This window comes from Anomalospiza imberbis, chromosome 4 (assembly GCF_031753505.1).
Source record: "Anomalospiza imberbis isolate Cuckoo-Finch-1a 21T00152 chromosome 4, ASM3175350v1, whole genome shotgun sequence".
Lineage (NCBI taxonomy): Eukaryota > Metazoa > Chordata > Aves > Passeriformes > Viduidae > Anomalospiza > Anomalospiza imberbis.
Window position 1 is genome coordinate 9,143,141 of NC_089684.1, and position 13,486 is coordinate 9,156,626.

General features: G+C 34.4%; 1 protein-coding gene across 1 annotated transcript in view; it reads left to right on the forward strand.

Moving 5' to 3' along the window:
- Positions 1-7,127: 7,127 nt before the first annotated feature.
- GPM6A (glycoprotein M6A) overlaps positions 7,128-13,486 on the forward strand; it is a 121,072-nt gene continuing 114,713 nt past the window's right edge. The window contains exon 1 of the mRNA XM_068187035.1: positions 7,128-7,698. Within this exon, the coding sequence (XP_068043136.1) occupies positions 7,662-7,698 (37 nt within the window). The 5' untranslated portion in view covers positions 7,128-7,661. The remainder of the gene's footprint in view (positions 7,699-13,486) is intronic.

The window sequence follows — 13,486 nt, forward strand, 5'->3', positions numbered from 1 at the left end:
TGCAAAGACTGTTTTGTGTCAAATAATGAACAAAGCCAATACCTAAACTAGAATAATGGAGGGATAACTTTTTATTAACCAGCTTGGGAATTGCAGGTAGACAATTGGAAGGTTATTATTTTGTTGTTTGTGTGCTATACCCTTTCAGGAATTTGTCTATTTGTTCTGTGCTGTGATTTGTGTGGAGAAACTGTGGAATCTGAAGTGAAAAGCAGAAGAAATGGAGGAATTATAGACATGCCCCTCACGAACCGCAAATCAACTCCTTCATCTGCACCTTGTAGGCAGGGCATGAGTAACAAAATAGTGAATCTTAAGGTAAGATTTAACCACAATTTTGTTTTAATGATGCCTTGAATTTAATCCCTTACACTTGCACATGGTAAACTGTGATAGAAGTGAGGGGTCATGAATTCAGTCATCCTATGTGATGCTTGTGTTTCCCAACAGGAATGGTCAAGCTCTTTCTATGAAGTAGGAGTAGGATATGACTGATAGCGAGAGCTGCTTTGAAGCATTCTTGTTGGTGCATTTTTATCTTTAGTCCCTCTCTTACTTTATTTCCATATTGCTTTATGTATTAATTTTTTCTTCTTACAGTTATTGTATGTTTTATGTGTGTTGTGTATTTTTCTGTGCCCAGCTGCCTTCTTAGCTACTAACTTAGGAGTCCTTGTCAAAACGAAGGACTATACTATGTATCACCTTTTGAAATCATCAGAAGGTGCTTTCAGACATTCCTCAAACTTTGAAGACAAGACAGAAACTCAATGGAGCCAAAGAGAAACTTGAAAGCTTTAATAGACCAATAACCTCCAACGGATTAGAGGCACACAGGAAAAAACACATAACTGTTTCATGTCGGATGGATAATATTTTTAATCACAGTTTTTTGGCTCCATAAGACTGCTGGGAATGGAAGAGAAAACATGGTTTGGTTGTAAATGATTCTTCCATTCACCAGACACCAAAATTGTGATGATATTTGAATAAGCACTTTGGTATACAAAGACCACAAAAGTCAAGAGAATCTCAGAGCACATAAAGGTGTGAAATCTCTCAGCAAACATGATTACAGCTTTAAATAATTAAGTGATTACAACCTAGAAGAGTCTAATGTGGTCATTTAGTCCAAACTCCTGCATAATGCAAGTATTAATCAGAGAATTCCTATGACCTAATTAAATTAAAGTTTATATTTAAAAAATACATATAAAATAAAGTTTATATAAATAAAATTTAAAAATTAATTTAACTAAGAAAATACAGATTAAGATTTAGTTTTGTGTGTGTGTGTGGGTCCAAGAATCCAGTCTTAGCTAATTTCTCTAGTGTTTGGAAGAAATAATTTGAGTATCATTTCTATTCTCCAGTGTCTAGTTTCAAATTCCACAAACATCGACTTTAACAACTTCCAGTTAGATCTGTTTTCTTGTAGATACTCTGGTGTAATGTAGGTGTCCCTTACCTTTATTTTTAAACATACCATACTAGCACTGTACATTTTTAAATTGAAGGGGTGCCTGTGGACAGTTTTGAAGTACTTCCAATTTTCAGCATCAACTTTACATTTATGGCATCAAAAACTCTATGGAATATTTCAGTGATAGCTATATCAGTAGGAAATCTTAGGATACAATCACAGTGATTTGGTTTGGAGAACACCTCTGACAATAGTGCAGTTCAAGTCCCCTGATAAAAGCAGAGTCTGCTAAAATTGTATGTATTGAGTATGCTACCCTGTGAAATGTTCTTTTTATAATTACTTGATCTAATATATATCTGTATCAGTATTTATTAGTGTATCCACTTCCTATAGGACTCTGGGGTGAAAAGGGCTCTGTTGGATGATCACAATGCTGTGCTTATGTCTTGGTGTCCAGTTTTGAAAGGGGATGTGAACAGCTATCACATTTGAAAGGGGATGTGAAAGATAAAGTTGGGCTTTAAATATACTTCTAAGCTTATTGCTGAGGTCTAGAGTATCTAGAATCTAGACCATAGATACTAGATACTAGTGGATGTGGAGAATCCACTAGTGGAGAATCTAGCCATAGTATTTAGAAATCTCTATGTAGAAATGTATTATTTATTGGGCATCTCCATCAATTATGCTGGCATTCATGTTCAGTTCATTGTTCTTCATCAATTTGTCAACCAGGAGCATCTTTTCAGAGTTAAACCTTAGCAAATGAGTAGCATATTCCTTTGGGAATATGGACAATTTTGGTCCCTAGATATAAAAGGCATAATTTTCTCAGTCTTAGGTATCAAAATGATTGAAGTTCTTTAGAATTTTAGAGAAATTATATTGACAATTAACTAAGTTTTCTCTGGAAATTTTTACTTGTTTTCAAAAAGTAAAAGCAGTAAGAATCATGAAACATATCCAGTCAGACTGAAGGTTTTAAATTACAGATGATACTTACAATAGCTCCAGATAATAGTCTGGAAGTATATTAAGATTGGTATTCTGAATCAGTGATATTGTTAATCATTTTTTATCATCTTTCTCCTCTTGATCGATATAGCGTATATGAAATATATATTTGAATACTGATATGAGCAGGTTACTTCTTATCTCTTGTGTTTTAAGTCTGGATATCATATGCAGTGGTGAAAGATCTCAGTGAAGGAAATTCTTTAACGAGATGAGACTTTCACATAGAGGTTAATTTTCTGAATATGATAATGATGTTAGTGTTTATTAGTATGAAACATAATGAGAATATATGCAAGGAGGTTGTCTTCTCAATGTCCTCAATAAAATTCCTGTTTCTAGACGTGTTAGAATATAGAAGAATGCAGAAAGAAATGAGAATAAATTAAGGTCATCAAGGAAAGGATGTCCATTATTCTTCTGTCAAATGTAACATCCAGACTTGAGCACAAAAAATAGTAAGAGATTATTTCCATCAGGTGAAGCCCTGTACTAAAATTTCTTTAGGTTATATGACCATCCTGTCATCTCTTGATAGCTGCCAGTTTTAAATTGGTAGGGTGTTTTTAAACTGGTAGTTTGTTCCTCTAGAGGAATGTAATTTCCTCAGAAAAAATAATTATTGGGAATTAGTGGAACTATACAAATCCCATCAATGGCATAAGCAACAGTATTCTGCTAATGTTACATTTTGCCTTCTACTTTCTTCCTTCCTCTCTTAACATTACATTTCCCCACTATTTCTGATATTTTTTCATGTCATTAGGCATTTCTCCTTTCCCTGGACACTTGTGTAAGTGTCTGCTATGAGTTAAACTCAGGGCCATGTGCTCTTGTTTTATTATTCTGTAAGTATCTCATAAAGTTGTAGATATGAAATACATATCCCAAAGCAGACACTTAGAGACATTTTGGAAGTCTTAAAGCTTCCCAATGTTTCCTTCAACACCCCTCTGTTGGGATATTCCAAAGACGAAATATGATGTGCCATAATTTTATAGTTGCATTTCTATTTTAAATATTAAATATAAATTGTGGAGCACTCTAAATAGAAAATTGGAGCAACAGTTTTAATTTTTCTCTGTGTGTTTTCCAGATTTCTATACTCTGCTGCCTAATTTACATAGAGTAATTACTACCTGTGCATCTACATTAGTGTTTAGTTGAATTTAGGTGTGAACTTTTAAAATGTATGTCCCACTTTTCCTCACCTACTGCATTTTTTGCATCATAGAATATTCTCTAAGAACATAAATTGTTTTTATAATTTATGTTTTCATAAATGTTTTTATATATGCATTGTATTTTTTCATATAATGATACCAGAATATGCTTTCCAGGAGTGAATTTTACACCGCTCCAACTCATGAAGGGCAGTCCGTCTGTGGGACCTTACTGGCATGGTCCAAAGTGAATTCCCTCGAAGCACAAAGATCACATATTTCTTCACTCCCCACATCCATCACAACTTCCTCCTGTAGTCAGAGGCAAAATAGCTGAAGTAATCTGACCTGGCTTTTGATTTTTCTTGCTTGGTTATTGAGGTAGTAGTATTAGCAACATAAAGAATTTTGTGCTTTTAAATTATGTATTCATAAGCAAGTTTATTATGTTGTCATAATCAAGACATCACTGCACCACAACATTATTATTATTATTATGTAGTTGAAAATCAATAGGACTGAAGGATGGAATGGTAAACTGATTTGAAAGCCATACAAAACTGGGAGTAAAAGTCATAAAGTCATGTGTGTGTTTGTCATGCTGTTTAAAGCTGTAAGTGCTCAGCTACATTTCATAATATCATAATGGACACCAGGGGATCCCTTAATGTCATCAGCTTCCAATTATTCTCTTGATTAACTGTTTATTTAGTCTCATTATACATTTGGATATTCTGTCTTGCCGTGCCATTTACAATTGGCATGGTTGTCCAATGATCACTTGCACCAATAATCTCATTTCACATTAAAAGGGAATTTTAGGCAGTCGAATGTTGTTCCCACTAACATAGCTCTTTTCTGTGCTAGAAGTGTTTCCAGAAACAGAAGCTTGTGTAGTTTCTCTGTACAATTTTAAAGTAGCTTATGTATCACTGGTGGTAAATATGTTTCCCAGTATGTTGAAGAAAGAAAGCCTCTGTGGTTGCTGCTTAGAAAGTCAAATACAATTGGCATTTTCTGCTTTGGTTGGTTATTCTGTGGAAGACTTGCAGAGCTTTTCTGTTCTTTGGCTTTAGGATTAACATCTATTCATAATTTAATCTTGAAAGGTCCTTGGAGCAGTTCTAAAGAAACATTCAGGAGGCAGATTTATGTTTCAACCTTGTTAATAAAGTGCCGTTAAATATGAAAGAAGCTTATGGGAAATCTCTTTCACATTCTCTCTGTTGCTCACTCTCACACAAGCCGTGTGGATGACCAGTTAATAGCACCTGAATTATGCAGAGTTCTCTGAAGAAGGAGCTTTGGCACTTAATAATAATAATATTTACAATGAAAAATAGATTATTGTAGGGGTGGGGGTAAAAATTAAAGCCATTTTTTGTCAATGCCATGCTTTGTTTCATCAATTACAGTGATTTCATCTTAACCATTGGCATGTGAGTGTAGTAGGCTTTTAAGGAAGTTAAAAATCCTGTCATTAAAATTAAGGTGTGTGTGAACCTGATGTGAAAAAGACCATAGTGGGAAGTAGATCAAGGATTCATTCAGCTCAACATCTCATATATTTGTGCCAAAAGCAGTCTGCCTTGGAAGTAGTATAAGAAGTGGCTAAAACTTTTTCACAAAATATCCCTCTAGTCCACAGTAATTTGCAGCTCAGTGATTTCATATCCATGAATCCCTGTGATTCAGATTCTCCATGTTATTTTGTTGGGTTCTTTTCCCCCTCTACAACAGCCTGCTACAACAAGTTTCCACAGCTTAAATACATGTTGTGTAATATGCCTTTGTTTGCTTCTGGGCCTACTTTCTTTGCAGCCCTGTCCCTTTCTTGAGCAAGTTGTTTCTTCCTGACCTTTTTATGTCACTCAAGATTGTGCCATCTTTAGCGTATCTTCTCCCAGTTATCTCTTTCCAACATTTTTCCTTTTTTTTGTTTCCTGTTATATTTGAAAGATGTTTGTATGTTTGTTTCAAGGAACAAGGTAATTTGGTTTCATCAGTGACCTATATATTCTATTGTTGCAAAGATCCCTGTTGAGGATGTTGGTCACCTTAAATACTTGGTGCTGTTGAGAAATGCGACTTAGAAACAATTTGCCAGCCTAGTTAAAATATTTGCCAGACCATCTTTGAAATATGAAGATTTGTTAATGCTTATCTAAGAAAAGATTTTGAAGGGAAAGAATAGCAGAGGAGACTTACGCAGGAGATCTGTTTTAAAGGAAACATACCTCTCCTAAAAAACTGTCTAAATGAATAATTTCTAAAAAGATGGAAGCTGCTTAGATCCTATGGTGTTTGCAGCACTTCTATATGTATAGACCTTCTCAATATGTTGATTTTTAAGTGATCAATTATATCTGAGAAGTAAAATAACTGATATTTTTTTTCAGTTATTCCAGAAAATGGAGTCCTAGAAACATGAAATAAAAGGGGAAAAAAGGTAGGAAATGTGTTGACTTATAAATAATGAATCAGTTATTTAATTATATATATGCATTTAGCTTCATACATGATAATTATTCTGATGCAAACCAGATTTGAACAGATTTATATGTAAACAGGGTAAAAAACAACAAAAAACCCAACAATAACCCCCCCTCAAAAAAACCCCTCCCTAAACAAAACCCCAAACAAAACCCAACCAGGCAAAGTAAACAACTTTTTTTTTTTTTTTTTTTGTGTCTCAGAAGGCAGAACTAAGCCAATGTATTTAGATAGCATAAAGTAAATGGATGAGCTATTTATCATTTGTTAATAGGAATTTTCAGCCATAGTAGTTTTGATTTTTAAGTTTTAGTCACTTCCTCCAGAAGGATGCGAAGTTAAACATGGAAAGAAAAATTGGAATTGTGTTCAGTTTGCATTTTTGGTGAAATAATGGTAGTCTTAAAATGATGAGATATTACTCTGTAGACAAAGGTACAAAAATGCTAATTTATTGCTAGACTGCAGCGTCCAATTTGCATTCCAAATCAGACTGCAGAGCTCCCCAAATTAGTAGGTGCCCTCACAGTGTATTTAACCTATGTTTTTCCAGAGCAAACTCCTAGCAGTGTGTGTGTCTGTATGTGCTTCCTCATGTACGTACCCACATGTGGTGCTTCACCATTTTAAGATCTGGTTATTTTAGAAGAGCTTTGAAGAAAGCTAATTTGAGATATGAGGAATCAGAAAAAGAATTGATGCAAGAACTGTTTTAAACCTCTGAACTGCCTCTAAATTCCTGTTTACTGTGATGATGAGGATGTGTACAGTGCATAAAATTTGCAGTGATTAATGTCTTGTGTTGAATTGTGCTTGTGTGTGTAAACACATATACATGCACACAAAATTGTATTGCTATAAAGATATTTTTTAGAATACTGTAAGGGCAATAGTGTATATTTGTTGTTAGTTCCTGATGATACAGATGCATGAGAAGAAGAGAAATGAAGAGTCATATTATTCTTAAATGTGCTGATACAGGAGGAGGGGGAGAGGCGGGGGGAGAGAGAGAGAGAGAGAGAAAGACAAGTAATACAGCATAAAGAACCCACAGGCATTTGGGCTTTCCCACTTCAGTAGCAAATAGGGGGAATTATGGGTTGGTGGTCTGCTTCCCCTTAGGAAGACACTCCTCCATCTGTTTTCAGTACAGCCTGTTTCCAATTTAAACACAGATTTCAATACAAACCTCAATTTCTTTACTCCATTTTATATGCAAAGTGAGGCTTATGAATCGGTGTCATTGCCATAAGGGCTCAGACCAAATTTCCCCCCAAAATTCACAGGCTGTTCATTTGAATACCTGCTTACAGTGGTACACAATGGGCAGCTTTGAGAAGAAAAATTGATAATCTTCACGGAAGAGTAATTTGAATGAAATTACACTTGACAGCCTGTCTCCAAGCAAACAAGGAGAGTGAGGGAGCCTTAGCTAAGCTCTGAGGACTTGCCTAAGCCTCTGCTGTTGGAGCTTCCCAGGGAAAAAAAAATCCACACTTTTTCCTACATCTGACTGAAGCTTTTGATTAATTCTCTGTAGCTGTTTCTAGTGAAGAAAGGTAGCCATGGAAGAGAATATGGAAGAGGGACAAACACAGAAAGGTATTGTGTTAAAATTGTTTTTTCTTTGCATGGAGATAATTATTTTGCTGTTCTTTATTTGCCTTAGCAGCGTGTAAGGTTGGGGAATATCTGTATGTGGCAGATGGGGAAAGACATATTATTTTTATAATTTGCTTCATTTTTCTCTCTGCAGTAGCACATAGCATTAAAAAAGTGACTGTCAGCTGGTATCTAGTATAAAAAGAATCTAGGTAGCAAATTTTGTATCTATATGAATAATGTTGCAAGCATTAATGCAGCCTGCTTTCCAGACTAGTCTTTGTTAATGTTCATTTATTTCACGTTTCCACGCTTGTCTAGCTGGGTCAAGGGAGTCTAGCGTGAACTGTGAGAGAGCTACTCACACAATATTTGGAGCTGGTTGCAGTTGGATATCTAACAATGTAACCAGTATTTGCACCTTGAATGAGAATCCAGACAGCACAAAGACAAGGGATATATTTTCCATATATTAGGCAGTATTGAAATTTCCCTCTGCCTTTTTACCACTTTGGTTTTGTAATGTGTTGCAGCAGACTTGCCATCGTTCTAATATTTGCATGGCACAGATTTGCATTTTGCAGAAATTAATTTTGCAGGCTGCAGCTGAAATTGCTTTAGCAAGATGTACACAGCATGTTCAGAGCATTTCTGTTCCACGGCTTCTGGTTGAAAACAGCTGAATGCTGGGGGATATGTTAGCACTTAAAAGTCCAATTTAAAGTGATTGTGGACAATTAATTAATGTGTGGGTCTTTGGGAGACACAGTGTTTTCAGTCTTTTCACTTGAGTGTTATTCTGTACAAGCGACATAACAGTACTGAAAGGAACCAAGGCTTTTTTCATTTTTCTTTACTGCAAGCACAAGGGTAATCCTAGTGAATATTTGCTATGTTAAATTGTTATTAATTTCACATTTTTTGAACTCACTTCTATTTTTGAGGAGGATGTAGGAAGGTGTAAATAATTTAGTATTAACTGCCTGTAAATGCATATTTTTCTCCACTGATGCCATATTCTGTTTTTCTGCTCCCTGATCAATCTGATTCCTACATGTAAATGTCGTGCTTTCTCATTATAAGTGACCCATTTAGACAGAATGCAGCTTTGAATTGTTTATGGTCTTGACTTGATCTAGGTTCACATTATATAGTCATGACAACATTAATACAGGATATATGCTCCATGTGAATACACACTCATTTTTATAGATAAATAGATTAGTATATGATTACAGCCATTTTTTCAGTTGAATTTTATTACTTGTAAATGAAAGATAGAATAGGAAAGTACAGGACAGGTCAGCTTTTCTGTTTTGTTTTGGTGTGGGTTTTTTTTTTCCTGAAGGTAAAATCAATACTTTTACTGTATGATTCAAATTGTTTATGTTGCTTTACACTTAGAAATTGAGGACGTGTTTTTTAAAAAATTCTGAAATGCATTCTTTTGCTTCTTAAAACTAGTAAAATGAACTGTTTGACCAAGAAATCAAAATACGTCATTGTTACCAAATGATGTTGCCTGAAGAAACAGTGTGAAATTCAAAATCCCTAAATTCTTATTAGAGAGGTAAAAAAAACCCACCGAGACAAAAGTGAATAATTTTTGTATATTGAAAGAATTTTTTACTGTTAAACTGTGTCCTCATTGTTCATATGATAAGCAGTTGAATGACCAATAGCCACTCAAAATGGTGTGATTAATAGTGTGATTACAACAGCTAACACTACTTACCCCCCACCCCCATTTAAAATGCCATGTGTTCTGCCTTTTTCCCCTTTAGTGGTACCCAGCTGTCGTCACAGCCAGTGGCACAAGAATGTTAAGAGCTCACAAATCATATGTATTTTTCCTTATTGGTGTGAAAGAGGATGCTGCTTAGTTTCTGTCACAATACCTGTGAACTTGTCATTTCAAGATGTCGTGTTCCCTTGTTGGGTTATAACAACTTTTAGAATATATTTAAAGTTTCAAGAAAATTTGCAATTCAGGAGGAAAATATTAAAAAATATTTTCAGTTTTGAATTTTTGGAGGTGCTTGACTGTATGATAGGGAAGTATAGGGATGATTATGAAATCCTGGATCTCCTTAAGTTTTGCATTTTGCACTTGAAAAATATTGACTGGTACTAGTATGACATGATAGTTCTCTTTCATAGTTTCTGAGGGTTTTTTTGCTTTCATTTAGTGTGATCTATCTACTGTGTGTTTAATTGATATCCACAGGATAGTTCAGATCATTTAGACCAATTTTCCTAATTGTAGTGTTTCAGAAACAGTAATGGTAATTCACATATTCTATTTTTCATCCTCCTGGCATCTCGAATGAAAATGTTTCTTTCTTTCTCTTTTCTGATTTATACAAAATCAATGGGAGTATAAATTGTCACTGCTTATCAGCTCCTGTGCTTTTCACAGCAGATGCTTTGAACCTCCCACTGAACAGCATTACGTCTTGCTAGCAGCCATGATGGAAGTGAATAACTTCATATTGATGCATTTCATAAATATGATCAAGATAGCTCTAGAAGATTTGGAAGTCTTTTTATTTCTGAAAATTTTATTAAATAAGATATAATTAAGTGCAAACATAGTTCTTAACACAGTAGCTCCAAATAATGACCTTTGCCACAGTCTCTCAACATGTTAATGTTTAATACTTATGATTTCTTTATGTCTGTATCTTGGAAAATTATAAGCAGGGAAATACATTTCTTTTTTTTTTTCTCTGAAAGTAATGAATTATTAGAAGCTCATTTCAAAGTAAGGGACATCTCCCCTCTCCATTTTCTTTCTACTGGCCACAGAAAGTGTGCTTTCATACTGGCATCACTACCCTTAATATAGTTAAATGAGATAAGGCTGTTGTCCATCAGTTTTCATGTACAAAGCTGTAAAAATTGAAACCAAGAATAATTTCTATGAATCTTTTTAAAATACTGGAAGACTTGTTATGCCTCCTCCACCCTGTTTTTTTTTTTTTTTTTTTTTTTTTCCCTTGATATCCCACTTCCTTTGCTAGGAACTCAGTGCAGGTTGGGGAGAAGGTTTCAAAGGTATTTGCTATACAGCTATCTCTAGCTGTCCAAGAACTGAAAGTGTGTAGGAAGTCTGTCTCAAATACAAAGTAAATTAACACTAAAATATATTCTAGAAAGGTAAAAGTCATAACATCTCAGAAATGCCAACTTGTTTACAATTTCTGTAACACTGACATTATGCTACATCCTAGACCTCTAACACAGTAAGATATTTGGCTGTAGATTTGCTGTCTGGAAAACCCAGGATAACTAAACTGGGTTTATTTTTCAAAAAATATCAGGTCTACTAAAAGGCAGACATTTCACTGATGTCTTTGGGGATGCATGCTAATTTTGAAAACCTCATGCATAAATTGCATGTGGCAGTGGTAGGTCTCAGCTGCCAGTGTTTGAAAGACAAAGATGTCAAACTGATAGCTTTATGATGTGGAAAAAGGTATATGTCTAGTTCCTGCATTTCAGGTCTTCCCTCTGTGACAGCACTAAGATTGCAATGGTGTCCCCAGCCCCAGTTATTCATCCCAATAAAGAACTTTCCAGAGGGCAAACACGGTAATTTTTTGCACTGTAAGGAACTTGGTACAAGGGAGTGTTAGATAATTCTCACCACTCTCTGTTTCAGAAAAAAAGAGAAATGTTCTGCAGCACAGTAAATAATACCATTTGCACTAAATGGAAGATGAATTTGACTTTTTAAATGATTCATCCATAACTGCATTTTGCAGTTTGAATTCCTATATAAAATAAACTCTTACGAATGAATGGGGCACCATGTGTTTGTAGAGCAGCAAACATGAGGAAGAACCTAATTTTACTTAAGCTCTCTTGACTGTAGTATAACTAATGCAATTAAGATTTCAACAGTAGGATAGCAAAAAAAAATGTATCATTATTGTGACTAGAAAAGATTTAATGCCAGAAGATAGTGTTTGGCCTGCATTAGCAATATAAATTGATGTGCAGCCTGTTATCAGAGCTTTTTCATTTGTTGTAACAGCATACAGGAGAGCTTTAAGCAGAGTTTTGGAAGAAAATCATAAGGAGACTAGGATGCTATCAGTAAAATGTACACACAGCCTCTGCTTCTTCAGCCATGAGATGGTAAATAGTTTCCTCCTACTTCAGTACTTTTTGGAAAATGGCAGACTGACTTAGTAGGATAGTACAGAGTAGTAAAATGAAAATTATGAATGAAAATTATGCGTTTTATTTCATATTAAGAAATGCCAGCAGCCAAACAGTCCAAACACTGCTGACATCCTTTCTTAGTCTTCTAAATCTTCTTATTTACCTCTAAGAGAGAAGAATTTTCTTTCTCTTATGACTGTTGTTGCAAAGTGGATTAAAATAAGAGTGAGGAAATCCCAATATTTTGCACTCTGATTTTTTATGGTGACAATACTTGTAAATAAAGCAGAGGAGCTATTTTTTGTTCTTTAGTGTAAATGCCACACTTAGTGACAGTCATGCTTGTATCTTCTGTTAGATCCTTTTTATGTTAGTATTCAAAAGGAACTTGGAAATAGCATTTAAATTTGGCCTTATGAGAAGCAAGTAGCAGACAATTGCTGGCTGATATTCTTCATACCAAATCTGTACTTGTAGGGCTTGATTCGTAAAGAAAACATGGTGGGCAGAGGTCAATCTCTGTTTACTTTGGGAATATCTTTTCAATTTAGTAGGTTTAGTTCCCATGCTTGTGTTCAGATTAGATTTTTGCAAGTTGCTTCAGAGTAGAATGGTCTTAACTTTCATCACATTTATTGTTTCCTGTCCTTAAAGGTATGTGTGTTATAATAAGAGTATCAGATAAAATACTCACTTAACAGTTTCAAAGTCACTAACAGAGTAAATAAATTTCCTTTGTAATCAATGCTAAATATGGAAATAAATTTTAGCATCTGGCAAACTATCTCACTGTATTTCCTGCTTAATACGCCTTAGTAGTTAATCAATATGGTTTATTAAAGAAAAATGTAATAACAGTCAATAAGAATTTGAAGTTAATTGTTCTAACACAGTAAGAGTTATTCTCCTGTATGTAGTAACTACTGGCCACCTTACTTAATATTCTTACATAAGGAGCACTGACTCGTAGAGCTGTAATTTGAATATGTTATTATTCAATACATTAAGCTTTTATTCTAAGATAATGATGTAAATAAATTTAGTCTTGCTTGCTTATTTAATCTTTAACATTGAAATGTCTCTGTTAATAGTAAAAAACTTTGTATTTCTTACAGGCTTAACATTATACTAGTCCTAGGCATGAAAATCCAGCATTAGTAGGACTTAATTATAATTTTATATACACTCTTTCAGGGCAAAAAACATTCCAACTGCCCCAAGGCAGATTGAATACTCAATTCAATGTGTGAAAATTTAAGTCTTCATGGTTATTTTGACACTTGGATGTCAATTTCATAAATAAGCTATATTAAAAAGATTTTCCATAGGAGATGTAAATGCTTAGGAAAAAAAGTGTTGAATTAAAGTTGAAGTATTTAAAATTATTGATTTACACTAATTAGTGAAAAAATACTGTATCAAAATAGAAATATGAGTTTATAAAAAGCTTTTTTGACACTTTGTGAAAGTAAATGCTCACCTTTGGGAAAAAAGGGCTATTCTGGGTTTCCAGCTACTCTGAAAAATAGGAAATAGGAAGAACAATACTGTAGAGGCAGCAAAATTAAATTTGATTCAGCTGAGTGCTTAGGTTTGTTATGAAGAAGGATTGAGAGAT